At 42.4% G+C, this 25,985-nt stretch overlaps 1 protein-coding gene across 4 annotated transcripts in view; it reads left to right on the top strand.

Annotated features, from left to right (window-relative positions):
- SFXN4 (sideroflexin 4) overlaps window positions 1-25,985 on the top strand; it is a 645,242-nt gene that overhangs the window by 146,595 nt on the left and 472,662 nt on the right. For all 4 annotated transcript variants that reach the window (XM_044055982.1, XM_044055979.1, XM_044055980.1 and 1 more), the window contains exons 4-5: window positions 1,560-1,586; window positions 1,692-1,746. In XM_044055982.1, coding sequence (XP_043911917.1) covers window positions 1,560-1,586; window positions 1,692-1,746 — 82 coding nt within the window. The remainder of the gene's footprint in view (window positions 1-1,559; window positions 1,587-1,691; window positions 1,747-25,985) is intronic.

Raw genomic sequence — 25,985 nt, 5'->3', positions numbered from 1 at the left:
ATTTGCTGCTTTATTCGTTTATTGATTTTCTTTGTTATAATTAAAAGCATTAACCCAGAAGGTGTTATATAACATAGCCATCATATGGAATTAGCCATCAAAGTTATCCCTTGGCATTTGGAACTACTGCCTTAAGAAGCCACAAGGCAAAATTAAACTTAATGCTTCTTTCTACTGGAAGGATAGCAGCTGGTCTGTTCTTAGCTGTGGTTCCTTAAAAAAAAAAGCAGGAGTCTCTGTATCTGCACCCCCCCCCCCACACACACACACACACACACACACTAGGTTTATCAACTTATTTAATTGCCATCTCTTGGCTACTTTGGTAATTGCATCAAAAATACCAAGAGTAATATCAGAAGGCAATAATGAGTGAATTAAAATAGTAGTGAATATAATAAACCGTTTGAACAAAGAGAAACTAGTTTTATGTAGTGCCACTTTTTTCTAAACACAGATTTTATTGTGGATGCTTAGGATTTGTAAGATGGAATTCCTAAAGTATGTTTGCACAGCACATTTCTGCTGTACAATACTGCTAGTGCAGTGACGGTGTACTTTTGTCAGTTTTATTCATAATAATACTTCATAGTACAAATCTGTGTTAAGGCACTAACTGTGATTTGTACTATCCAATCAAATGTAGACCTTACTGCGCACTATAATTGTGCCCTGCTTGATTTAGAAGGGAAAAAAGCACCATGGCAATGGGGCTGGCCATAATCCACAATGTAGTAGTGGATGGCTAAGTGGTGTAGCATCCCTAGGGGTTCAGAGGCATGTTTCTACACAGTGTATTATATTCTTCATGGTTGGTTGTTAGTACTGCAGTTGGCATGTCAGATAATTGCATGAACAGCCTGTAAATGAACCTTGTATGTCACATTTACGTTTGCATACTAGAACTATTCAGCTTAGCATAATGAGTATGAATGGAGTGGAAGGGAGTGCATCTAAATGACAAGTATCACAACTGAGCATGTAAGAGGTGCGGGGCACTTCTCAAGTTAAATGACTTGCTCTGAGACTACGTATGTAGTTGAAAACTGAAGTGAATCAGACCTAGAACTACAGGGTGAAGCTTCTTACAAGCTTGGAACATCAACCCCCGCTGCTGTGTGCTGTTAGGTTCCTGCAGCTGTAACCTCCTGTTTCCTTGTTATTGTGGAATGACCTTCTCATTCTCATTTTTGGAACTTTTATTAATATTAATTTCCTGGACTCTTTTTTTTTTATATATTGCACTGTCACACTAGTTTAATTTCATAGAGGCTTAATTGTTGTGCTTTAACAGTCACTTACAGCTTTATCCATGCATTCCATTTTGCAGTTGAAAACTGACAACAGTATAATAGATTTCAGCTGCCATTTGATAAAAGGATAGCTGTCTCACCAAGTCTTAACTCATTTTAATAGATGAGTAAACAAATACAACTTCCGGCTGTTCAAGTACTATTAATATGTTTCTTACAGCACTAAAAAGTCATTACTTTATTTTTTTTAAGGAAAAGTATATATGCGAAAGACTTCTAACAACTCGTACTTTGTTTGCTCCGTAGGTTAAACAAGCATGGAATGTTAGCCTGGTAAGTTCTGATGAAAACAAGTTTGGTGACCTTCTTTTTTATGTGTGATCTAGGCAAATCACATTTGATTTTTTTTTTAAAGTGGTAATAGTTTTATCTTTTCAGTCTTCAGTTCATCCTGATAATGGCAGTATAATTCCATTACTATTTCGGCCTCCAGGTGAGTAGATTTTGTTTTCTAACAAGATATATGTGCAGTCATACATACGCACGCACACACACACACATATATACATATATATATATATATATATATATTTGTATATAGATAGATGATATATAGATATATTTATGTATCTAAAGCATTTATGTAATTGAGCAACTGGAAAACTAGATGCATTTCCTCAAATGAATTGTTATTTTCACTGTTCCTAATTTTGCCCTGTTAGAAATTTTATTACCTGCAATGTGCATTTTGTATAATAACAGCTTATACGAAGTATAATATTATACAGAAGCTGAACTGAGCCTTCTTTGTATCCGTAATAACAGCTCTTATCTGGCCAGGAATAGTAACATACATTGATGGAGTTCTGCTAATGTGAAAGTACATGTGTTAGATATCTATCCTGTTGCTGTTCTGAAAATGTTTGTGTGTATGTGACTTTTTTGTCCTTAAATGTTCTGGGTACATTCAGAATCAACAATAAAATTATTTCTAATCTTAGATATTCTGATAACTAGTCTTAAAATAGTTAGATTACTGTATAATGCTACTAAAATAAAAATAAAAGTGTTGGAAAGCAGGTATTATGTAAAGTTAATGGACCTCATGAACTTATTAGAACAAGCTGCCTAATAGCTGTATACATGTATATTTATGAGTCTGTATGTATACATATACAGTGCAAAGGGAATGTAGTTCAACATTACACCTGGAAACATTGACACTTAAGTTGATAGCACACACATGGTTTGAACGTTAACACTATTACAGAAAAAAAATTGGAATAGGGCAAACCAATGCATCCCACAGCCCCACAGTTCAAAATATACTAACTTTGAACTTGCACAGCCTTGGAGTAATTTCCTTACCCCTAGTCTCAGTGAAGTAAATGCATACTCTTTGAACAAACATAGGAGTAGGTTAAAAAACACATGCATATGTGTATGTAATATGGTTTAGAGGACAGTTCTTTATTGTGAGCTTAGTGAATCCTATTTTATCAAACCATTCTTCCAAAATATTATTCTCTCAAGAGAACAGTATCTAGACCAGGAATACTGAAATCTGTCTTTTCCTTTGAGGAGTAATGCCATCCATGTTCCTCAGCACTTTGTAATCATCTTAAGATTACTGCAAATCCCTTTATTTCAGAGGAAAAATATACTCCATCTTTTTAGTGATATTGTAGTAAAAAAAAAACTCATTTTAATAAAAAACATGCTTTATCATTTTCATTGAGTGATGGCAAACTGGTATAGTAAAGTTCCCTCTAGCAATAAGAGTAAGGGAAAGAACTATATACGAAGAACCCTGTCATCACTGATACATAGAGTAGTATGTTCGCTGATCTAAATACAGTCATCCTGGAAAGTGGAGTTAAATGGCCCCTAGAAAGCCTTGCCAATATCAAGTTTGCAAGAAGAGATGGAATTCCAGCTGAAGTGTTTAAAATCCTGCAAAATTATATTATTTAAGTGTTACTTGTAATTTGCCATCAAATTAGGAAAACACTTTGGTAGCCGTTGGATTGGAAATGGTCAGTTTATATTTCACTCCTCAAAAAGGTTAATTTTAGAGTGCTCAAATGATCGAACTCATGTTATTCTTTCACATGCTGGTAAGGTGATACTGAAGATCTTGCAAGCTAGACTCTATAACAATATATAGAACGAGAACATGACAGATAAACAAGTTAGTTTTAAAAGAAGAGACACCAGAAATTAGATTGTGAGCAAACACTGGATAATATGAAAAGCAAGGGGCTGCAGAAGAATATTTACTTCTGTTTTACTGACTATATAAGCATGACCTGCACTTGTTGAATCCCAGCTGAGATTATTCCAGTGTTTGGAGATTCCCTATGTCCTGGTGCATTGATTCCATAATAAGTCTTTCCATGGCTTTGCATATGAGGCTGGCCAGACTTCTAGATCTGTTGTTGCCTGAGTCTGTGTGAATGACTGTAGCTATTCTCCATTCGCTTGGTTCAAAACCTGTATGGAGGCTGAGACTGAACAGTATTGTTGGGGGTGTGACTAAAATGTGCCTGATGCCATTTAAGCTGAATCCTGGTCGGGACCCAGTGATGCAGTATTTTTAACTTTTGATAACACTTCTAAAATGTGGTCTTGTGTAATAGCTGGAAGCAAGCCAGATTCCTGATATCTTGAGAGACTTATGGAGGGAAGAGAGATAAAGTTAGAGCTAAATTTATCAGCCAGAAGGTTCGCCATATCTTCAGCCTCAGTGTTGGTAACATCGTTTACAATCAGCTTAGCTCATTGCTGCTTTGTGCTTTTGAGATTACGAAGATAAAAAAAATATTTTTTTCTAAAGACCCCACTTCCAGTTCTATTAGCTCTTTAACAGTTTTCAGTACTTCCAATTACAGCTGGTTTAGATTTTGAATTCAGTTTTCTAGTAATTGCTTTTTTGGCAGCAGTTAAACTTAATAAGGTCTTACTATGTCTAGGCAGTTCAGATCCTGTGTGCCAGCTCAAAAGAATTTTTTCCATTGTTACAGCCATTTGCTCCCCAATATTTCCGAGAGAATATACTGTAGGAGTGTTTTAATATGTTTTAACTCATGACATTACTAAAAACATATTCCCAGTTACCTCTTTCTTTCCCATTACACCTCCAGCACTTGCTGTCTTCCTGAGGAAAAATGATTTGATATTTTCTTGGGGTGTTGAAAAAAGCTTTTGAGAATTCTGTGAATTGCAAGAAGATCAAGTCCATTAATAATTAAGGAACTAAACCTAGACTGTCCAGTGGAAGGTCTGAAAATAAAAATAAAACAAATATGGCCATGTAATATGAAGATTGGATTAACTAGACAAGACACTGAAGCTGGTAAAGAGTGAAAGCAAATGAAAAAGGAGATGGTGGCGGGTATGATGGGCAGACTATATTACTGAAATAGTTAATATAAATTTGAAAGAACTTGTACAGTTGTTGACAGACAGACCTGGAGTGCTAAAAACCTTGAGGTTGCAAAGCGTCAGACTTGACCAAATGAGTAAACAGTCATATTGGAATGGTGGGCCATCTCCTGTAGATGTGTACGTTGTCATTTTCCTTACAAACCCTTAGCTTAATAAGACTCAGAAAATGTGTGAGGAATCATAGAAAATATGCAGGGTTTGATACTTGAGTCCCTGTGAACTAAGCTGCAGTTTTAACAGATCATCTTCTGTAATCTGAAATATTCTTTAGGTTTCTTTTACATTTGTTAAGCATGCATACTGATGTGGAATTGTGCATACAAACAGTTTAGTGCTAAATTACATTTTTAAATGACTCCAATTGGAAGTTAATATTTTAGTCACTAAAACTTCCATCCTTTTAGTATTTTAACAGTAGAACTGAGATGCTGGAATATTTTCCTTGATTATTTTCTTGCATATTACTACATTAGAGCCCATCTTCCTTTTGATCAACACTAAAAATTCTTATTGGATCATCTTTCTCTCTGAAGTATTGAAGTTGTCTGTGTCTCCCAGATTGAGTAGGTCAGCTAGACTGGACTCTTCTATTTGTTCACCAGGACTACACAAACCCTCTTCTTTCAGTGACATGCATTTTCCTGTGAAGTAAAGATATAAGGTGAGTAATCCTCAAATGTTTTGCACCTCTTTTCATAGCAGCATTCACTTCCCTCTTGAAAGAGGCCCCTTGTTGGTCAGGCTAGTGATTTTTAATATAAAGCTTAATTACTGGCAAAGCCAGAAGAAGTTGTCATTTAACCCTGATCCAGATTTATGGCTGAGATTCATGAGAACTTTCCAAGGAGACGGAGGATATCAATAGCTTTGTTCTATCTGGATTTCATCAAGGTTTTTGATTTTGTCAAATAGAGGTGACTGGTGGGGATACTTAGATATTGTGAATAAGAATGAAATACTGAAGAACTGGAGTGTACCATGTTTGAAGGGTAGGACACAGAAACTAAGAGGGAATGATGTCTGCTGTAAGAGGAGTGAGTACTGGAGTATCACAGTGGTCATTCCTGTGTCCAGGGCTCTTCACTGCATTTGTCGGACATATTTCAGGGAACAGAGAACAATTTATTAGCCTTTTTGGTGATGACACAAATGCAATAAAAGTAGTGCATGATGGAGGAAGAATCTAAAACAGGACTTGGAAATATTGACCAAGTGGCCAGAAAAATATCATTTGAGGTTTACTGCAGAGAAATTGAAAACTCTGTGTGAAATATTAATTGTTACAGTGGAACTGGACCTGATAGTGACTACAGGAAAATGATGTTAGACCATTGATCACACATGGATTGCAGCATTATGAGCAGAATGAGATGGCTATAGCAACAGTAATAAAATGGTGTATGCTCAGGGGATAGACTGCAACACCAACATGTAATGCTGTTGCTCTGTTGCTCCCTAGTTAGGCTGCAGCTTGAGTACAGTTTGCAGTTCTGGAAGCTATAAAGGAAAAGGGACGTCAAGCTCCTGGAAGGAATCATGAAGAACACCACCAAAAGGTTGAGTGAGATGGAGGACAAAAGATACAATTAGAAATTGTAGGAGCTAGAACTCTGCTAACTGTAGATCAAAATAAATGAGACGTGGTTGCAGAAAATCTTGTACTGTAGTATTATTATTATTATTATTATTATTATTATTATTATTATTATTATTATTATTATTATTATTATTATTATAGCAATTCATATCACTGTCCCTGCCTCATGCTATTAATGCTAACTCACCATGTCACCATCCTTATCTTCATAGCATTTACATCCTTAGGGTCCTTCTTCTTGTTCCTATTTAATATGTATGCCCATGTATCAGCTTGAGGCAGTGTAACAACTGTCTCATACATACTGATAACCTGTTATTCTTTGAAAACACAACTGTAATGTGTGAGAGCTGCAAATATGTATTCAGACTGGAAGCCAATCTCTCACTGTCTGCCAGTGCTGGTATGCATCCTACTTGCACTGCATATCATTGCAACAGTAAGCCAATATATCATGAGGTTAAGAAATGCTTGCTAAAACCAACTAAACACTTCACAAACAAGCTTTAACCACCTATATATGCTGCTATGCCCATACCTGCAACCTCATCATTTTCCACAGAGTCAACAACACTGTTAAGAGGCTAACCTGCTTTACCAGAGATGGATTGCAGTTCTGCCGTCATGTTTTGTGTATACCAACTAAAAGTTTTGCAGCACCAATAGTGCCTTTTTAGGCAAAATCTTCCTCCTTGTCATACTGATACAGCAAATTCCAGTTTAATGTACATCAAGACAGCATTGCTTAATACAGAAAGTTTAAATAAGGAAATGTCCAAACTTAATGCCTTTGTGACCATCAATCACATCAATATCAGTATTGTTACTGAAACTTGGTTCCAGTATATTGATAACGCTCCTCGTATACATGGGTTTATTGCCTGTTAGTCATTCAGGCACATCATAAGTTGCAAGTTTATATGTGTATTTAACCGTGATCCAATCATCTCCCTCTGAATTCCACATAATGCCAACCTTGAAGTTCCTAAGGTCTGAATCACCATAAACAAAACCAATTGTCACATCCTTGTGAATTCTAGTCCACCTTCTGTGTCTCCTACTAGTCATGTTTTGCATCTAAAATACCTGGAAAAGGTATTGTGTGAATTCATTGCACTGCTTTTAGATGACTTTAACTACCCTCCCTTCAACTGATGTACCTATACTACAAATAATAGGTATGCACAGCTCCTCTTACATTTTGTGAATGCCATTGTACATCCCAAACAGGGCGTTATACTCAACTGTTGGTCTAATGAGGGAGGAATATAGGAGGCTATTACCTCTCTATACTCCTTCCTCATTAGACCAATAATTGAGTGTAATGCCCGGTTTGGGATGTACCTCTCCAAACATCTGCATCAACTGGAAAGGCCACTGAAATACCTTACAAAGAGAATCCATGGCCTCCAACACCTGTCCTATGCAGGCAGGCTCAAATCACTGTCATGCTACTCTGTATTGTACAGATTGCTCAGGGCTGATCTGTGTCTGCTGTCAAGGCAATCTCGTACCCTGCCCAAGTAGAGAGGCTCCATATCTGTAAGTCTAACTCCTCATGCACTACCCGCTCAAAAGGCCTGAATCTAATATATGACAACAACAAAACCTGCTGGAGAGACTAGTTTGTCTCCCAGAGGCTGCACCATCTCTGGAATAGACTTTCAATACACGTCAAACAGAGCAGCTTGTTCACCCTGTTGAAGTGCAGCCTTAATGAGTGGATGGGAAACCACAAATTTGTCCCAGAGGTTCCACCTATGTCCATCACTTGACAGGGACTGACTGGGGTTTCTTTTTGAGGATAAACTCTTGGCTAGGCTTGTAAGGGCCCCAGGGCCTTTAGCCTAGTAACCTCCTATGATCCAAATCATACACTGCCCCCACTCTGGGCACATATCTTCTTGATCTTGTACTCACCAATATTGCCCATAGCCAAGCTTGTCTGTTCCCCTCTCTGGTTTAAGTGTGACTAGCAAACTTTTTTTGTTCTCTCTCAGAACTAATACCATTTTCCCTTAACCCTGCTATCTGTCTATCTATCTATCTATCTATCTATTACTGCGGTAGAGTACTTCTCAATGACCGGTTATAGGCTCAGCCCCTATTGAGATGACATGGTCGACAGACCACGATGCTTTGCCACAGATGGCCTGCACCTGTTGCCCCTGGGATTCCGGATACTGGCTAAGGTTCTTGCTGCCCTTATAGTGCCTTTTTTAAGCAGGGTTCAAATAACAAATTCACCACCGTAACAGGAACAGGCAAGCAAAAACTGAGGGTAATGCTACTCAATGCTAGAAGTCTAAATTTCAAAATGCACTCACTCGAGGCACTCCTTAAAATGGAGAACATTGATATCTGTGCAGTGACCGAGACCTGGTTCAAGGCTCCAGAGAGCACCCCTGCACTACCAGGCTATAACTTATACCACACTTTTCAGCCATGTAACCTAGACCAAAACACCAAAGGCAGAGGTGTGTCCATATTTATTAAGGATATCCACACCTCCAGGCTAGTTGCTCAGCATAATGCAGCCGAGGTTATCCAAGTGCAACTAACTCTGTGCAAAACTGCAATCCAAATTGTAGCTTGCTACAGATCCCCCACCATGCCCCAGGATTCCCACTCCTTCCTTGATGTACTGGAAAATATTAGGGTTCAACCAAACACCCTAATAATGGGCGACTTCAACTACCCCACCATTAACTGGGAAAACTACTCGTGTACCAACTCCTTAGCTCAACGCTTTCTGGAATTCATAAACTCCAATGTCCTAGATCAACTTATCCACACCCCACCAGGGGCAACAATATCCTAGACCTAGTCATTACCAACACGAGTGACCGGTGTTCCACACCTGAACTCAACTCCTTGTTGGTCCGATCCGACCATAAGCTAATCACCCTTGATATCCACATCCCTCTCCCACACCCCCATTAAGGAAACCACAGTAAAAAAATTATCCAAAGCCAACTTTATGCTTCTTAAGACAGAAGTGGTGAACTTCATGACACCCATGCAGATGGACAATACAGTTACAACTGCTGAATCCTGCACAAATGCACTCTATAAGCACTTACATGAGTGCATGGATTGTGCTATCCCAAACAGAACCAAGACGCTATCCTCCAAAAAAAGGAAGCCAATCTGGTGGTCCTCTGCCATAAACAAACTGTACAACAGAAGGAAGAAACTGTTGCAAAAGAGAGTAAAATCCCATGAGTGGAGGAGCTCCCTGGTCAGCCTCAGTAAGAAGCTGAGATCCCTTATAAGATCCTCCAAAGCTAGCTACAAAAACAAAATCACCACTAATTCTAAGGACAGCCACAAAGCATTCTATAGCTATGTCAAGAATCTCGATGGCAACACCCAGATCTGCTCTGAGTTACAGAACAAAGGCACGAAAATTACAGAACCAACTGATATTGCCAACATCCTGGCAGATAGGTTCAGTGCTAACTTTACCCCCCTCTCACCCCCTAAAGGGCCCATACCTGTACAGGAAGAATGCAGAGTCCCTGTAATCTCAACTATGCAGGTAAAAGCTGCACTCTCTAAAGCCAAAAACAGAGCATCCATGGGACCGGACAACATCCCAGGCTGCGTATTACACGAACTTCAGAACGAACTGGCTCCCCACTTATGCACCATGTTCAATAATAGCTTCGCATCAGGCTTTGTGCCCACTGAATGGCGCACAGCAACAGTTATCCCACTCCTCAAAGGGGGAGCCACCACTGATCCCGGGAACTATCAACCTTGTAGCCTGACGAGCCTGGTGTGTAAGGCCATGGAACGTTTCATAATGGAACTCATAAACAAAGACATTGGTAACCTCCAAACTCTGGATTCCACCCAGTTCGGGTTTGTGAAAGGTAGATCATGCCTCCTGAACCTGATCAACTTCTTTGAGGCAGTCACCAAAGCCGTAGATGAGGGTAAGGTGGTTCACACAGCCTATCTTGACCTCGCCAAGGCTTTTGACACCATCCCCCATTCTGGAATTATAGCTAAACTCACTAAACTAGGTATAAATCCCTACGTCACAAGATGTGTTGCCAACTGGTTCACTGATTGAACTCACACTGTAAAAGTTGCAGACTCCAAATCTGACCTCAAAGCAGTGACAAGTGGAGTACCACAGGGTTCCGTCCTGAGACCTCTCCTGTTTGGTATCTACTTCTCTGAAATACAGGCTAACACAGAAGGCCTCTGGCTAACGAAGTTCACAGATGACTACAAACTAGGAGCCATCGTCAAGTCCCCAAATGATGTGGACATCCTCCAGGAGGGCCTCATTGAAACAGATGCCTGGTGTCAGAGCCATGGCCTCAAGCTCAATGCCAAAAAGTGCAGTGTCATCCCCTTTAGTAAAAACGCTGTAACCATGAACTACCATATAGGCAGCAATCTACTTAACACCGAATGCGTGATAAGAGACCTTGGGACCCAGGTGGACAGTAGTCTCTCCTTTGATAGTCACATCGCCACAGTAGTCAGGAAGTCCTTCTACGTGGCACACCTCATCCTAAAAGGATTTTCATACAGGAAAAAAGAGGTCATTGTTCCCCTCTACTCGACACTCATTAGACCCATTATAGAGTACAATGCCCCTTTTGGAATGTACCTCACAAGACATCTGCAGCAGCTGGAAAGGCCACAGAAGTTCCACACAAAGAGGATTACTGGCCTCAAACAAATGCCCTACACTGACCGCCTCAAAAAACTCCAGCTTTACTCTGTAGCATATCGCCTACTCCGAAGTGATCACTGCCTAACATGTAAAGCTATGTTAAACCCAGAGCTGTTGCACATGCTACACCGAAAGAAATCCCAATCCCTCTGAGCTACACACTCTAGGGACCTAAATCTTGTCACCACAGTAAACAGGACATGCTGGAGGGATAAGATTCCTGTCCTAGAGACTTCCCATACTCTGGAACAAGCTACCCATCTATGTCAAGCAAAGTTCTTCATTACCACTCTTCAAGAAAAAGCTTGATGAATGGATGGGAAATGCACCCCGGGGATCACTTCTGTGTCTCTGCTCGACAGTGGCACAGGAAAAAAACTTTCTTGGGTGGTGTAAGCCAGGGAACCTTGTTGGCTAGGCTTACGTAGGCCCTTGGGCCGATAGCCTAGTACCTACCTATGAACTGAATAGCTGGTTAAACCTTCTATTTTTCCAACCTTTTGTCATTTGAGTTGATATATTGCTTCATTGTTTCATTTATTTCAATCACATCAGAATACATTTGATTTGTTTTTTCCTCTAAATTACAGGAAGCCATCTTTTGAACCAGAGCTGAAGCTTGAACTACCTTTTGTTGAATAACTGCAAAATTCTTCCCAGACCGTGTTTTTGTTCACCTTTTCAGGTTCATTTTATTTCAGGTTTTCCAAATTTCTTCTTTGCTGGCATCCATGCAGTTTACATGCTAGCAAGTAACTGAATTTACCCCCCCCCCCCCAAAAAAAAAAAAAAACCCAGTTTCAATGGCACTCCTTTATTCTCAGTTTCAGTTTTCATACTTGGAAAGCTGAAGTTAAGCTGTTGATCATTGTGCAGCCATCTTAGAAGTCCCCAATAGCTAACCCTCTTCAGTCAGCATTAATACACCTGCAATTGTTTTTAACTTTTCTTCTGTCATTGGTAATTGCAGTATTGCCCAAAAGGTTGTATAGTTTGTATAACCCCTCATAAATTTGCTTTAATCAGAATATCTGCTGTGTTTAGTTACTTGCCTGGTGTATATTTTATGCATTACTTTTGTAGATCAAGTAATGTCCTCTAAAATTTTGGAAGTGTCATATACAAAGATTTTTTTGAATATACTTCTCAAGGGCTTATGGTCTATTTCACCCAAACTCCTTTACAATAAGCATATTATTGGAATTTCTCACATCCACACACACTGTTGCTAACAGTTAGCTATCCTTTTCCGTGTGAGTGTATTTTTTTTCTGCACTTTGTAAATACTACTGACCCATAGGGAGCTGTCCTGTTCTTTTGAAGATGACATCTGTAACATTCTGACTTGCATCTACGTGCTCTTCATTTCAAAAAATGATTCCCGTTACACTGTTCCCACACTACATATTGTTCTGCCAGTTTTCTTAAAGGATTGGTTATATCCGATGTATTGGGTACCCCATTTCCAATTTACTGCATCAATCCTGGAAATTTTGTAATGCTTAGTGTCTTCTGGCTGTGGCATTTGCACAGCAGCTTTGATTTTTTTTTCTCAAATTTCAAACCCTTTGAAATTAAAAATATGACTCTGATTTCAGCCTGGTCTTCAGAATTTTATTTATTCTCTTTATGTTTGCTCTTATTTGGCTTATAATTATTCTTTCTGATTCTAATCATCCACTGTGTCTGTCCATTTACTTGCTGCTCTTGTGTCTCATCCCCCCACACTAATAGATCATCAGTCATGTTTGCAATACCCTACAAAGCATTCAGTAATGTGGGCATCTGATTGTTAGAACACCTATGTTACTGATGATGTACCACATGGAACTATAAATAATCTGTACATTCTTGATGTATTTATTAAATGTAAATAACATGGAGTTTAGTTCATCTAGCCTTATCTGCCAGAAACTTTAGTTTGCCTCCAGTATTGAAAAAAACTTTCCATTTGGCATTTCTTAGACTGCTTCTTTAACTCTAACCAATGGGCAAAGATCTGTTTTAATTATTTTAATTTTATCCTGTAGATCAGATAAAAAAATGTTTTTTATGGCATTGACCATACTATTCACACATTCTGATTGCTTTAATTACTTTGTGAATAGCACCAAGGTTTTCCATTCTCATTAGCGCCTGTTTAGCCTTTACGTCTAAATGTTTACAGATACTTCAAGGAATGTGAATAACTGGCAGTGAGCATCCTAAGCTGGTAAATCTATATAAATGTGTGTGTGTGCGCGCTCCCGTGTGTGTACGTATGTATATATATATATATATATATATATATATGTGTATATATATATATATATATATATATATATATATATATATATATCATTCCACAAACCACACACACAACACAAGCACACCAAAAATCTTACAAGCACCACACTAACCTTACCCCTAACCCTAAGGTCAAGCACACTTACACTTACCCTACCTCCTACCTCCTCCTACTAACTTTAACCACCCTTCTTCCCGCCCCTAACCCTCCACTTAACTCCCTCCTAACCCCCTAACCCTAACCACTAACCCCACCCCACCCTCTCCTAACCCTAACTCCCTAACTCCCACCCACTCCACCCCTTCCCTAACTCCTTAACCCAACCTCTAACCCACTCCCTATCCTCTCCACCGTACCCCGCTACACTCACCTAGCGTCCGTCACACCCTTTCACCGTTCACTACCAATCCATGTACACGGTGTTCCCCATGTCGCATCCCTGGTCTTCTTTGTCATCCTCCTCGGCTCGTCGATGTTCGGCCTTCGTCTTCTTCGTTTTCGATTCTTCTTTCTTTTCTTTCGCTGATTCTCTCTCTGCTTGTCGACTTCTCGAGCTCGTCTTCTGCAGGTCATACCACATATATATATATATATATATATATATATATATATATATATATATACACATATGTGTGTGTATTTATATAACATGCATATATGTGTATTTTTTTGTATCAATCTGCCCAGCATACGAGATAAATCTGAATGCTTTTTTGCTTTTTGCACTGTGAATTTTGGTTCCATAGTTCCAAACACAGAAATTCTTGAAAACAGATAGAGTTGTGCTCAGTGAGTGATGCTGCCTGTTTTAGGAGACTTAATAAAACACAGAGAAAGAATGTGTGGTCTAGCCTCCAAAAGTTCCAACTGATTTCTGTTTAGTTTCTGTGTACTACATGTAGTGCACATCGCACTGTCCCATTAACATTAAGGCTGTGTACCCATATATAACTGAAATCCTCTTCCCCTGAGGAAGAAGAGCTCGTCTTCCTACACTTCATCCTTCTTCCTGTGTTCCCCAGAATGATCCTGCGGTACCAGATAACCAGAAGTTTATATGTTTGATAATCCCATGCTCAAATGGAAATACTGATTTTTATCAGCAGATAAAGAACACATTGCCTATCTTGTAATGCCATTTTCACTCCGTGCTAGATAAACTGTACTTTACCATTAGCTTTTAACCCTAGCCTGTTGTTATAGTTGTCCCACAGTTCTGTAACTCTGCCTAGATGGAACTGGATTTTCAAGTACTTTTAATGGATTTCACATGTGAACAGAAGTTTTAACTTAGCTAGTGCATAGTTTCTCATAACAATTGGTGTTCATATCATGACAGATACAGCATTAGGGACTTGTATGGCTCCAGTGTTTTACATTTCTGAAGTCTTATTTTTTATTGAATATGGAACACATGTCCTGAGGTTTAGAAATATAACTTTAAATTATTTTATGTTTTATTTTATTTTGCTTTTGATTTGTTCACCTGTGGATGGACTTAGCTCAGAACCCATTTGAGTCATGACCTAGACCAAGAGATAGTACATGGGTAGAAGTTACAGTCTGCCTTAGTCTAAAATAACTGGTATATGAAATCAACATTGTCATACAAACATTTGATGACCTCAGCATTTCTGAGTAAAATAAATATATGAACACAATTCAGCGAGAGAGGGAGAAAAAGGAGAAAATTGTACATTATGTATTTACAAGCATGTGATGAGTGAAACCTAATTTTGGAAAGTAACATTTTGTTGTGAACATTATTGTAAATGTTCACTAATGGAATGTTGCATGTAAATGCATATTTATGCCTATATTTCATTTGTGTTACTACTAAGCATATAGTCATATCAATGTATTATTCATGTAGCTGTATTTCATACAGGCAGAAGTGTATACTATAAAAATACAGTATGCATGCAGTTTTGTTTTTCTTTCATGCCCTGGGATTCAGAAACATTTTGCATGTCATAATAAGGAATTTTGCATGATAAGTGGTCACTTGAAGGTTATGGATTTAAAGTCATAGTGAGTGAGAGATTGGAAGGCTGAAAAAATCCCGAGGCCCGCATAGTTTGCTTGTGGCGGTATAATGATATGGTAATAAACAGAATTATTAAAATGAGTGGGTGTGTAATGGATGAGAAAGAAAAATTTTGGAGTGAATTGGATGAAGTGGTGATGACTGTACCCAAGGGTGAGAGAGTGGTGATTGGAGCAGATTTCAGTGGGCATGTTGGTGAAGGGAACAGAGGGGATGAGGAAGTGATGGGTAGGTATGGTGTTAAACAAAGGAATGTAGAAGGTGAGATGGTAGTGGATTTTGCGAAAAAGATGGACATGGCTGTGGTGAATACGTATTTTAACAAGAGTGAGGAGCATAGGGTGACATACAAGAGTGGAGGAAGATGCACACAGGTGGATTATATCTTATGTAGGAGGGCCAGCCAGTTTGAAGGAGATTGGAGACTGTAAAGTGGTGACCGGAGAAAGTGTAGTTGGGCAGTATAGGATGGTGGTTTGTAGGATGACGTTGGTGATTAAGAAGAGGAGGAAGAGTGTGAGGGCAGCACCAAGGATCAAATGGTGGAAATTGAAAAAGGGTAATTGTGAGGTGGAGTTCAGGGATGAGTTAAGACAGGCACTGGGTGGCAGTGAAGAGTTACCAAATAGCTGGGTAACTACAGCAGAGCTAGTAAGGGAGACGGCTAGAAAAGTGCTTGGTATCACATCTGGACAGAGGAAGGACGACAAGGAGACATGGTGGTGGAATGAGGAAGTGTACAGGAGAGTACACGGAGAAAGTGGTTGGCAAAGAAGTGGGATTGCCAGAGAGATGAAGAAAGTAGACAGGAGTATAAGGAGATGAGGTGCATGGCAAAGAGAGAGGTGGCGAAGGCTAAGGATAAGGCATATGAAGAGTTGTATGAAAGGTTGGACACTAAAGAGGGAGAAAAGGACCTGTACCGATTGGCTAGACAGAGGGACCAAGCTAGGAAAGATGTGCAGCAGGTAAATGTGATAAAGGAAAATGAGGGAAATATACTCACAAGCAAGGAGAGTGTGTTGAGGAGATGGAAAGAGTACTTTGAGGGGTTGATGAATGAAGAGAATGAGAGGGAGAGAAGGTTGGATGATGTAGGGATATGAATCATGAAGTACAATGGATTAGCAAGGAGGAAGTAAGGATAGCTATGAAGAGAATGAAGAATGGAAAGGCTGTTGGCCCAGATGACATACCTGTGGAAGCATGGAGGTGTTTAGGTGAATTGGCAGTAGAGTTTTTAACCAGATTGTTTAGTGAAATCTTGGAAAGTGAGAGGATGCCTGAGGACTGGAGAAAAAGTGTTTTGGTACAGATTTTTAAGAATAAGGGTGATGTGCAGAGCTGTAGTAACTACAGAGGGATTAAATTGATCAGTCACAGCATGAAGTTGTGGGAAAGAGTAGTGGAAGCAAGGTTAAGAAGGGACGTGATGATTAGTAATCAGCAGTATGGTTTCATGCCGGGAAAGCACTACAGATGCGATGTTTGCTCTGAGAGTGTTGATGGAAAAGTACAGAGAATGACAGAAGGAGTTGCATTGTGTTTTTGTAGACTTAGAGAAAGCATATGACAGGGTGCCTAGAGAGGAGTTGTGGTATTGTATGAGGAAGTCAAGAGTGTCAGAGAAGTATGTAAGAGTGGTTCAGGATATGTACGAGGTTAGTGTGACAGCGGTGAGGTCTGTGGTGGGAGTGACGGATGCATTTAAGGTGGAGGTGGGGTTACATCAAGGATCAGCTCTGAGCCCTTTCTTATTTGCAATGGTGATGGACAGGTTGGCAGATGAGATCAGACAGGAGTCCCCGTGGACTATGATGTTTGCAGATGACATTGTGATCTGTAGTGAGAGTAGGAAACAGGCGGAGGAGACCCTGGAGAGATGGAGATATGCTCTAGAGAGAAGAGGAATGAAGGTCAGCAGGAATAAGGCAGAATATATGTGTGTGAATGAGAGGGAGGATAGAGGAATGGTGGGGATGCAAGGAGTAGAGGTGGCGAAGGTGGATGAGTTTAAATACTTGGGGTCAATAGTTCAGAGTAACAGTGAGTGTGGAAGAGAGGTGAAGAAGAGAGTACAGGCAGGATAGAGTGGGTGGAGATGAATGTCAGGAGTGATTTGTGACAGACGAGTACCTGTAAGAGTGAAAGGGAAAGTCTACAAGAGGGTAGTGAGACCAGCTATGTTATATGGGTTGGAGAGAGTGGCATTGACAAAAAGGCAGGAGTTTGAGCTGGATGTGGCAGAATTAAAGATGTTAAGATTTGCACTGGGTGTGACTAGGGTGGACAGGATTAGGAATAAGTATATTAGAGGGTTAGCCCAGGTTGGAAGGTTTGGAGACAAAGCCAGAGAGGCACGATTATGTTGGTTTGGACATGTGCTGAGGAGGGATGCTGAGTATATTGGGGAAAAAAGATGCTAAGGATGAATCTACCAGATAACAGGAAAAGAGGAAGGCCTAAGATAAGGTTTATGGATGTGGTGAGAGAGGACATGCAGGTGGTTGGTGTGACAGAGCAAGATGCAGAGGACAGGAAGAAATGGAAACAGGTGATCTGCTGTAGTGACCCCTAACGGGAACAGACGAAAGAAGATGATTAAAATGAGTGCCTCTGTGGATGCAAATAAGGGGAAACAATGTAACAGAGCTATTCAGTGACCTATATATACACCTTGACTAGAGGCACTAGCTCCAGAGTTAATGAAAGCAGTAAAATACTGCAGTTACAGGAAGCAAATCATGGAACAATGTATGGGGTAGCCACAGCATTAACATATCTGTATATGCAACTGACTATACTCACCACTAGTAGTCACAGTGTTGCTTGTCATTGATGTTGGTGTCACCCTGTCACCCTTTCCCTCCTAACAGTTCATGCTCTCCACAATAATGAAATTGTAGTCCACTCCTCTGTAAATAGAGGCACCATGCAGATGTTCAAGATGTGTCACTCTCATTTGCTGGCCCATGGTAAACTTTTCTTGCCTCTCTTTGCATATACCTAAGTATGTGTGGCTTTTTAAATACTAGCTACATGGACCTTTCTTTCACCAATGGGAGGACATGTATGTATCCCAGGCATCTGACTCAAAGATGCTGCACCTGTTCCTTCATGACATGTTGCAGAATGTGGAACATATGTGGTCTTCACATACCACAGAGGAAAGAAGAAGCACCATGTAGGCATTTTATGATGTAGCCCATTTTCCTGAAGTTCTGGTTCCAATAGAATGCACCTATGTTGCAGTGAAGACTCCACTTGGGGAACTGGGAAGAAGGTATATTAACTGCAGACAATCTCCATCAGCTAATAGGTAGTCTTTAGTGCACAGGATATAATATGTCGTATGTCTGTGGGTCACCTGGGCAGTGCCCATTCCTCCAACGTATGGCACAGATGTGATTTATATTCAGGGTTTGTGCAAGGTGAATTTTACTCAAGGGCATCTTATTGGTGATACTAAATATGCCCTGCAGCCATGGTGGATGACAGCTGTGAGAAGTCCCCAGACAATGGCTGTAACTATGCCTTGTCACAAACCCATGTCGTCAAGTGTGTGTGTGTGAGTGTGAGTGTGTGTGTGTGTGTGTGTGTGTGTGTGTGTGTGTGTGTGTGTGTGTGTGTGTGTGTGTGTGTGTGTGTGTGTGTGTGTGTGTGTGTGTGTGGCCTATTGAAGAACCGCTTCCATTCCATTGCTTGGGTGTATCTGGGTGGTGCACTGCAGTATGAGGATAATATGTTTTCAGTTTGTGCTATGTTACATAACACAATTTTAGGTAAGCAGTTTCAGCAGGGAAAACATTTAGGGGGAAAGATGTCCCACCTCAGGCAGAGGAGGAGGAAGAGGAGTTGGTAGAAGAGCCATTTGCAGAAGAGGACTATGTGAGACAAAGGCAGGCACAGTGTGATGTAGAACTGGTTAAAAGGTAGTGGCTGAGTCATACCTGTGGGCAAGATTGAAGTGTTATACAGTAAAGTAATAGTGATGCATACAAACCCTCATCCAGGCTGTGTTTTTTGTGCATAAAATGGTCACACTGTGCATCAAGCATAGAATACTCAAGTAACAGAGTACAGTTGTTATCACTTGCACTGATCACTTGTCATCCACAATCAGGTCTCTTTATGTGTTTGTGTGTGTCTTGGTATGGTTAAAAATAATTTGTCGCTGTTGTGTAAAATATGAGGGGTAGTAGGGTGTACTGGACAAGGAGGGTCTGTTTCGCCACTGTGTATGGAAATGGGCTGTGTGTGTGTGTGTGTGTGTGTGTGTGTGTGTGTGTGTGTGTGTGTGTGTGTGTGTGTGTGTGTGTGCTGGCAAGACACAGCCTCAGCTGATGTTGCAGCAGTGTGTTGAGATCTTACAAACAGCTCCATGGCACCCTGGCAACATCCTCACCTATGAAGGTCAAAAGTGTTATCTAGACCTTGCTTAGAGACAACATTGCATAGCTGTACAACGTGAGCTCTGCACCCTTTTGGACATTACTTCTTACTGTACTCCTTTCCACACTGAATGGAGGACTGGAAGTGGTTGCATTCAATGTGTCTGAATATGGCCTCCCATTCCATGGTGGCCCTCATAACTGAAGATGTTATGTGATCCTATCTCGCCTACATTCTGTACTGATGGGCTCGGAGCCAATCCCTCGGCTCCGACTCGGCACGCTATGCTATAGAGCGAGGCCTCTTATTGGCTGAGCTATTTCTTATCCCAGGATGCACCACCACTAATCCCCCAGATCTCCTTTGCCGCTTACAAGCTAGGACATGGTATCAACTTGGCTGGGCTAAGTACTGTTTTATTCAGGCTTTTCCTGTCAGGAATTTGCTTATTTTGAACCCAAAAGCTGTTTTAACAGCTATTGCTGTGATACGAGTGCGTTTGATTATATTTGTTGAAAAATTTGTGTTTTTTCGTTAAGGGAAGGTTTCCCGTTTAAGTTAGCGGGGCCTTCCCCTATTGCTATTTCTAGCTTTTTATTTGTGTGTCAAGTACCTGCTTAAGTTAGAGGGTCTTGACCATCCTTTTCTGTGTTTTGTGTAACTGTATCGTTGATTTAAAAAAAAAAAAAAAAAAAAAAAAAAAACTTTATTTTTTTTTTATCTTTAAACTGCTAGTTTTTGTCTTTTATTGATCCTACTACTTATTAGACATGTCTAAAGAGCATAGACCCTCTGGGTTTAAAAAGTGCGTGAGGTGTGGTTATAAGATGTCCATAACGGGCGACCACTCCTCGTGCGTTTATTGCTTAGGCGCCAAGCACCTACAAGAGTCATGTAGCGTGTGTCACGCCTTCTCAGCAAGAGTCCTCCAGGAGAGGAAAAACAAATTAATCCTTAAAGGGTTGATTAAGCCTTCCTTCGAGGAGGCTTTATCTTCTTCTCCCTCTCCTTCAAAAAAGAAAAAAGTGTCTGCTCCGACCAGTCTGTTGGAACCGACTGCCAAAAAACCTAGGCAGGCTTCTCCATCGGCTCCACATACTTCGGAGCCGAGGGCGGAACGGTCTGCCTCGATGCCTCCAGTCTCGACCCCTCTGGTTTCGGAGCCGAGGTCTGGGGCATCGAGAGGCGGGTCACCTTCATCGGCTCCACTGATATTGGAGCCGATGAGGGTTGCCGGCTCAGACTCTTCCCTTTCGGCGCCGAAGTCCTCATCGGCACCGAGGGAAATTGCCTTGAGATCTCCCTCGGAGCCGATAGTAATAGAATCCATTCGGACCCGGTCCCCTAGTCCTATGGAGCCGATGGAGAAATCGGTTCGAACCCGATCGATATCATCTAGATCCTCCAAGATGTCTGATTCGGACATCGACAGGGTGCTCCTAAGACTCTTCCAGTCTCCGGTGTTCCAAAAGTTAGTTTCGGCTCCAGCCCATTCGGCTTCGGAGCCGATGGTCCACCCTGCTTCTATGGTTCCTCCTCCAACAGCCTCGGTACCGTTGGAGCTGGTGCTGGTGGAACCGGTGGAGGTTTTAGGGTCGGGCCTGACCCTTACTGCAACTCCGGCTCTTGAGTCGGAGTTCGGTACGCGGACTTCTTCTGTCGGCCCCGGGGGGACGCTTCGGGACTGATGTTTTCGGTCCCAAGCCTTCCTCTCGGTGCGTCGGCTGCGGGAGTGCCGTCTACCGTCGTGGCCACGGAGGTGGGACCCTCCCAGGATTCTGGTGGTCCCGCCTTCAGGGCTATGAGGAATGCGTTAGCCAAATCATCTTTGGCTACTTCCAGGGTCTCCCCAGCTCCTTCCCTGCATACCGAGACTGGGTCTTTGGCAGTCCCCCTGTCCTTACACAGCGGAGCCCCAGGGCCTGAGGTCACCCCCACTGGGGTTTCCCCCCCCTCCTGGAGGTCCTTCTGAAGCTTCTTCAGAAGAACCCCCCAGGAAAAGATCGTGCAAGAGGAAGCACGTTGACTCCCCTGATGAGTCTCTTACATCAGACACTGATCTCGATGATGCAGAGTGGTCCCCTAAGTCATCCTCAGATGATGTCTCCTTTGCAGACATCCTGGAAGCCCTTAAACAACGAGGCGGCTGGCAATCCAAACCCCCTTCTGCTGATGAGTCGGTGTTCCTTAAGGCCTTCGGGGCTCAGCCCTCCGCCTCCTGGGTGTCTCCGCCCTTCGACGAGCTCCTGGACTTGATCTGTCGAAGGGCGTGGGAACACCCAGACTCTGTGGAACCGGTGCCTGCTCGTCCTAATAAATTCCTCTCAGCACCCCCGGAAAAAGAGTTCCTGACTAAAGGTGTGGCTGTAGATGCTTTGGTGGTGGCATCTGCTACCCAGCAAGATGTAGCAGAGGCTTCGACGTCCATCCATCCTCCTAATAAGGAGTCTAGGAGCATGGATCGGTATGGTAAGCGCACCCTAAGTTCAGCGGCCTTTACATTAAGGTCCTTGAACTATCTCACGCACTTTACCAGATTTCAGAGGGATCTGATTAAAGAACTTTCTGATACCCTCTTGGGTAACCTGCCTGAGGAGCTGGCCCAGACGGTTGGCTCTCAGCTGGCTACACTGTCGTCTATTTCAAACTCGTCCATGAGGCTCATTTCTTATGCGGCCGAAGGGGCGAGTAGAGCGGCAGGTACAGGCATTGCTCTACGGAGACAAGCCTGGCTCCGCCTGTGTCATTTTGCGGAGGCCTTTAAGTCTTCCTTTGCCGACGCCCCCTTTGATGGGTCCTCCTTGTTTGGACCCAAGGTAAAGGACACACTGACCCGCTGCGAGCAAGAAGGTAAGACTTTGACTGCCGTAGGGGCACGATTTTCCACTCCCTTTCGGCCTTACCCCAAGGCTAAAAGAGGAGGGAAAATGTGGTTCCGTAGATCTCAGAAGGCTTACCCCTCACAGCAGGACGATCCCCCTTCCAGAGGCAGGGTAGGGGGAAATTCTTATGGAAGATGCCGTCCCAGAGGCGGCAGAGGCCCTCGCAACACTGGAGACCGCGAGTCCTTTCGTGGCTCTTCAGCCTTTCACAGTCCCTGAGGGATTGCCCGACTGTGCAGCTCCGGAGCCAGTCGGGGGTCATTTTTCGAAGCACCTAAAAGCCTGGGAAGGTATCACTCAGGACCGATGGGTGCTTCGAATTATCGCAGGAGGTTACACCATCCCTTTCTCTCACTCTCCACCTCAGTCCAAAAAAATCCCGGACCCGCCACCCAGTCAACGGGAAAATGCAGCCTCAGAAGTTTCAAAGCTGCTGCAAAAAGGAGTCATCCAACCGGTCCCCGCAGACCAGATCGGATTAGGGACTTACTCAAGATTCTTTTTGGTGCCAAAAAAGACCGGGGACTTGAGACCCATCTTGGACCTCAGCATTCTAAACCGTTCAGTCAGAAAGTCCAAGTTCCGAATGGTCACCCTACAAACCATTCTCCCATTGTTGGAGAAAGGTGTTTGGATGTGCTCCATAGATCTCAAGGACGCTTATTACCATATCATGGTACATCAAGCGTCCAGGAGACATCTGCGCTTCAGCCTAGGAGGCAGTCATTTTCAGTTCACCACGCTGCCCTTTGGTCTCACCACAGCCCCCAGGGTGTTCACCAAGTGTTTGGCGGTCGTGACTGCTCACCTGAGAAGTCTAGGATTCCAGATGTTTCCGTATCTAGACGACTGGCTCCTAACTGCCACCTCCAAGCATCTACTATTGCGGAGCCTACAAGCCACAATATCACTGGGCAATTCCCTTGGAATCACCTTCAATTGGCCAAAGTCTGTGTTGCTGCCATCTCAACGCATAAGATTCATAGGGGTAGAGATAGACTCAAACCGAATGCGAGTCTATCTACCTACAGACAAAATACAAACCATACAGGCTCAAGTTCGAGCCTTACTTCCCAGATCCAAAGCCCCAGCCAGAATGGTCCTGCAACTATTGGGATCTATGTCCGCTACAGTTCTTCTAGTTCCCCTGGCAAGGTGTTACACATGAGGATTCTCCAGTGGCTTCTTTCAGCTCAGTGGTCCTTTCAGGAACTCCCTCTCAGTCACCTCATATGGATCACAGAAACCTGCAAACGGGACCTTCGCTGGTGGCTAGTGCCCTCCAATTTGGATCAGGGACGACCCTTTGTTCCACCTCCTCCTGCGGCCACTTTGACCACGGACGCCTCCCAGATGGGGTGGGGGGGGGCATTCCCTGGGCAGGTCATTCCAAGGGGGGTGGTGGGGGCATTCCCTGGGCAGGTCAGCCCAAGGCAAATGGCACCCAGAAGAGACCCTACTTCATATCAACATCCTAGAAATGAGGGCGGTGCTTCTGTCCCTTCAAGCCCTTCACGATTACCTCCCTCAGGGCGTGATTGCCGTTCACTCAGACAACATGTCAGTTGTCTGGTACTTGAACAAACAGGGAGGGACCAGATCCTATCCTCTTTGCAGAGAGGCCATGAGGGTTTGGGAATGGGCAGTGTCGACCAAACGCTTTCTAGTGGCTACTCATATCCCGGGCAAATCCAATGTGATAGCCGACAGACTGAGCAGAACCATCCTCTCTCCTCACGAATGGTCTCTGAACATCACAGTTGCAAATCAGATTTTCAGCAAATGGGGAGTTCCGTGTTGCCACCTCTTCGCGACTCCTCTAAATGCGAAGTGCAAAAAGTTCTTCTCCCTCACCCCGGCTCCGGGGAAGAGTCCCACGGACGCACTAGCCCGTCCTTGGCCCACCGGCTTGCTTTATGCCTTCCCTCCAGTTCCTCTCCTTCCCAGGGTGATCCAAAAGGCATCTCTCTTGGGGAGCAAAATGATCTTAGTTGCTCCTTACGGGCCTCGTCAAGTATGGTTCCCCTATCTTCGGAAGTATGCTCTGGAAAGTCCATGGTTCCTGGATCAGATCCCAGACCTTTTGGTTCATCAGTCGGGACTATTCCACCAGTCCCTTCACACCTTAAAATTGACGGCTTGGCTCCTCCTCTTCCGACTATAGTCAGGAGTCATACATTGGATCCAGAAGTTGTACACCTCTTATCTTCGGCCCACAAGTCTGCTACAAAGAAATTGTATTCTAGCAAATGGAAAAGATTTGCTATTTGGGCTCAACACCGGGGCCTGGATCCCATCACTATTCCCGTATCAGAAGTACTAAAATTTTTAACTTCTCTTTTCAATCAAGGCTCTTCAGTCTCTACCATCAAGGTTCAATTGGCAGCTATTTCCAATTTTCACGAATCTATAAACCCACCTTTAATGAGCAACAGATTGTGTAAGACCTTCTTGAAAGGTGCTGCGCTTTTAAGACCTCCGATTTCTCATCCTGCTCCTCCATGGGATCTCGATGTGGTGTTACGCGCCTTAACTTCCTTCCCCTTCGAACCGGCAGCGACATGTGATTTAAAATTTCTATCGTGGAAGACTGCCTTTCTGGTGGCGATTACTTCTGCCAGAAGGGTTTCAGAGCTTCAAGCTTTGTCTGTAAAACCTCCGTACTTGGTTTTTCACAAAGACAGAGTATCTCTTAGGCCAAATCCTTCCTTTGTCCCTAAAGTTTGTTCCAGTTTCTGCCTACAACAATCATTAGAACTTCCAGTCTTCTTTCCGAAATATTCTAACAAAGCGGAATTCATATTCCACACATTAGATGTCCACAGGCAGTTGCGTTTTTATTTAGATAGGACCAAACAAACAAGGAAAACAGATCAGTTGTTTGTATCCTTTGCAGACAATAAATTGGGCAAACCTGTCACAAAAGTCACTATTGCCAAATGGATCAGGGACTGTATTACTCAAGCTTATTCTTATTCTAACAAAGAGCTTACCACCTCTGTCAAAGCTCATTCTACAAGGCCTATGGCTACTTCGATAGCATTTCATTCTAAGCTTGCCATTAGTGACATTTGTGCTGCGGCTACATGGTCTTCCCCGCACACTTTCATTTCCCACTACAAATTGGATGTGGCATCTAGAGGACGAGCTTCATTTGGTTCCACAGTGCTCAGGAGTGTTTTCCAATGAGCCACCCAGGATTTAGGTGCTAGGGATGCTGTCCCATCAGTACAGAATGTAGGCGAGATAGGATCACATAACATCTTTTAGTTATGTACTTACCATAACTTTAGATGTTTGGGATCCATCTCGCCTACATTCCCAATAACCCAACCTCCTTCCCCCTTCCTTGGAGATCAGAGGATATCAGAAGGTCCGAATCCT

The sequence above is a fragment of the Protopterus annectens genome, chromosome 14.part0 (genome assembly GCF_019279795.1).
Source record: "Protopterus annectens isolate FY-2018-M chromosome 14.part0, PAN1.0, whole genome shotgun sequence".
NCBI lineage: Eukaryota > Metazoa > Chordata > Ceratodontiformes > Protopteridae > Protopterus > Protopterus annectens.
The sequence above is the reverse complement of the archived record's forward strand: the minus strand, read 5'-3'. Positions and strand labels throughout refer to the sequence as shown.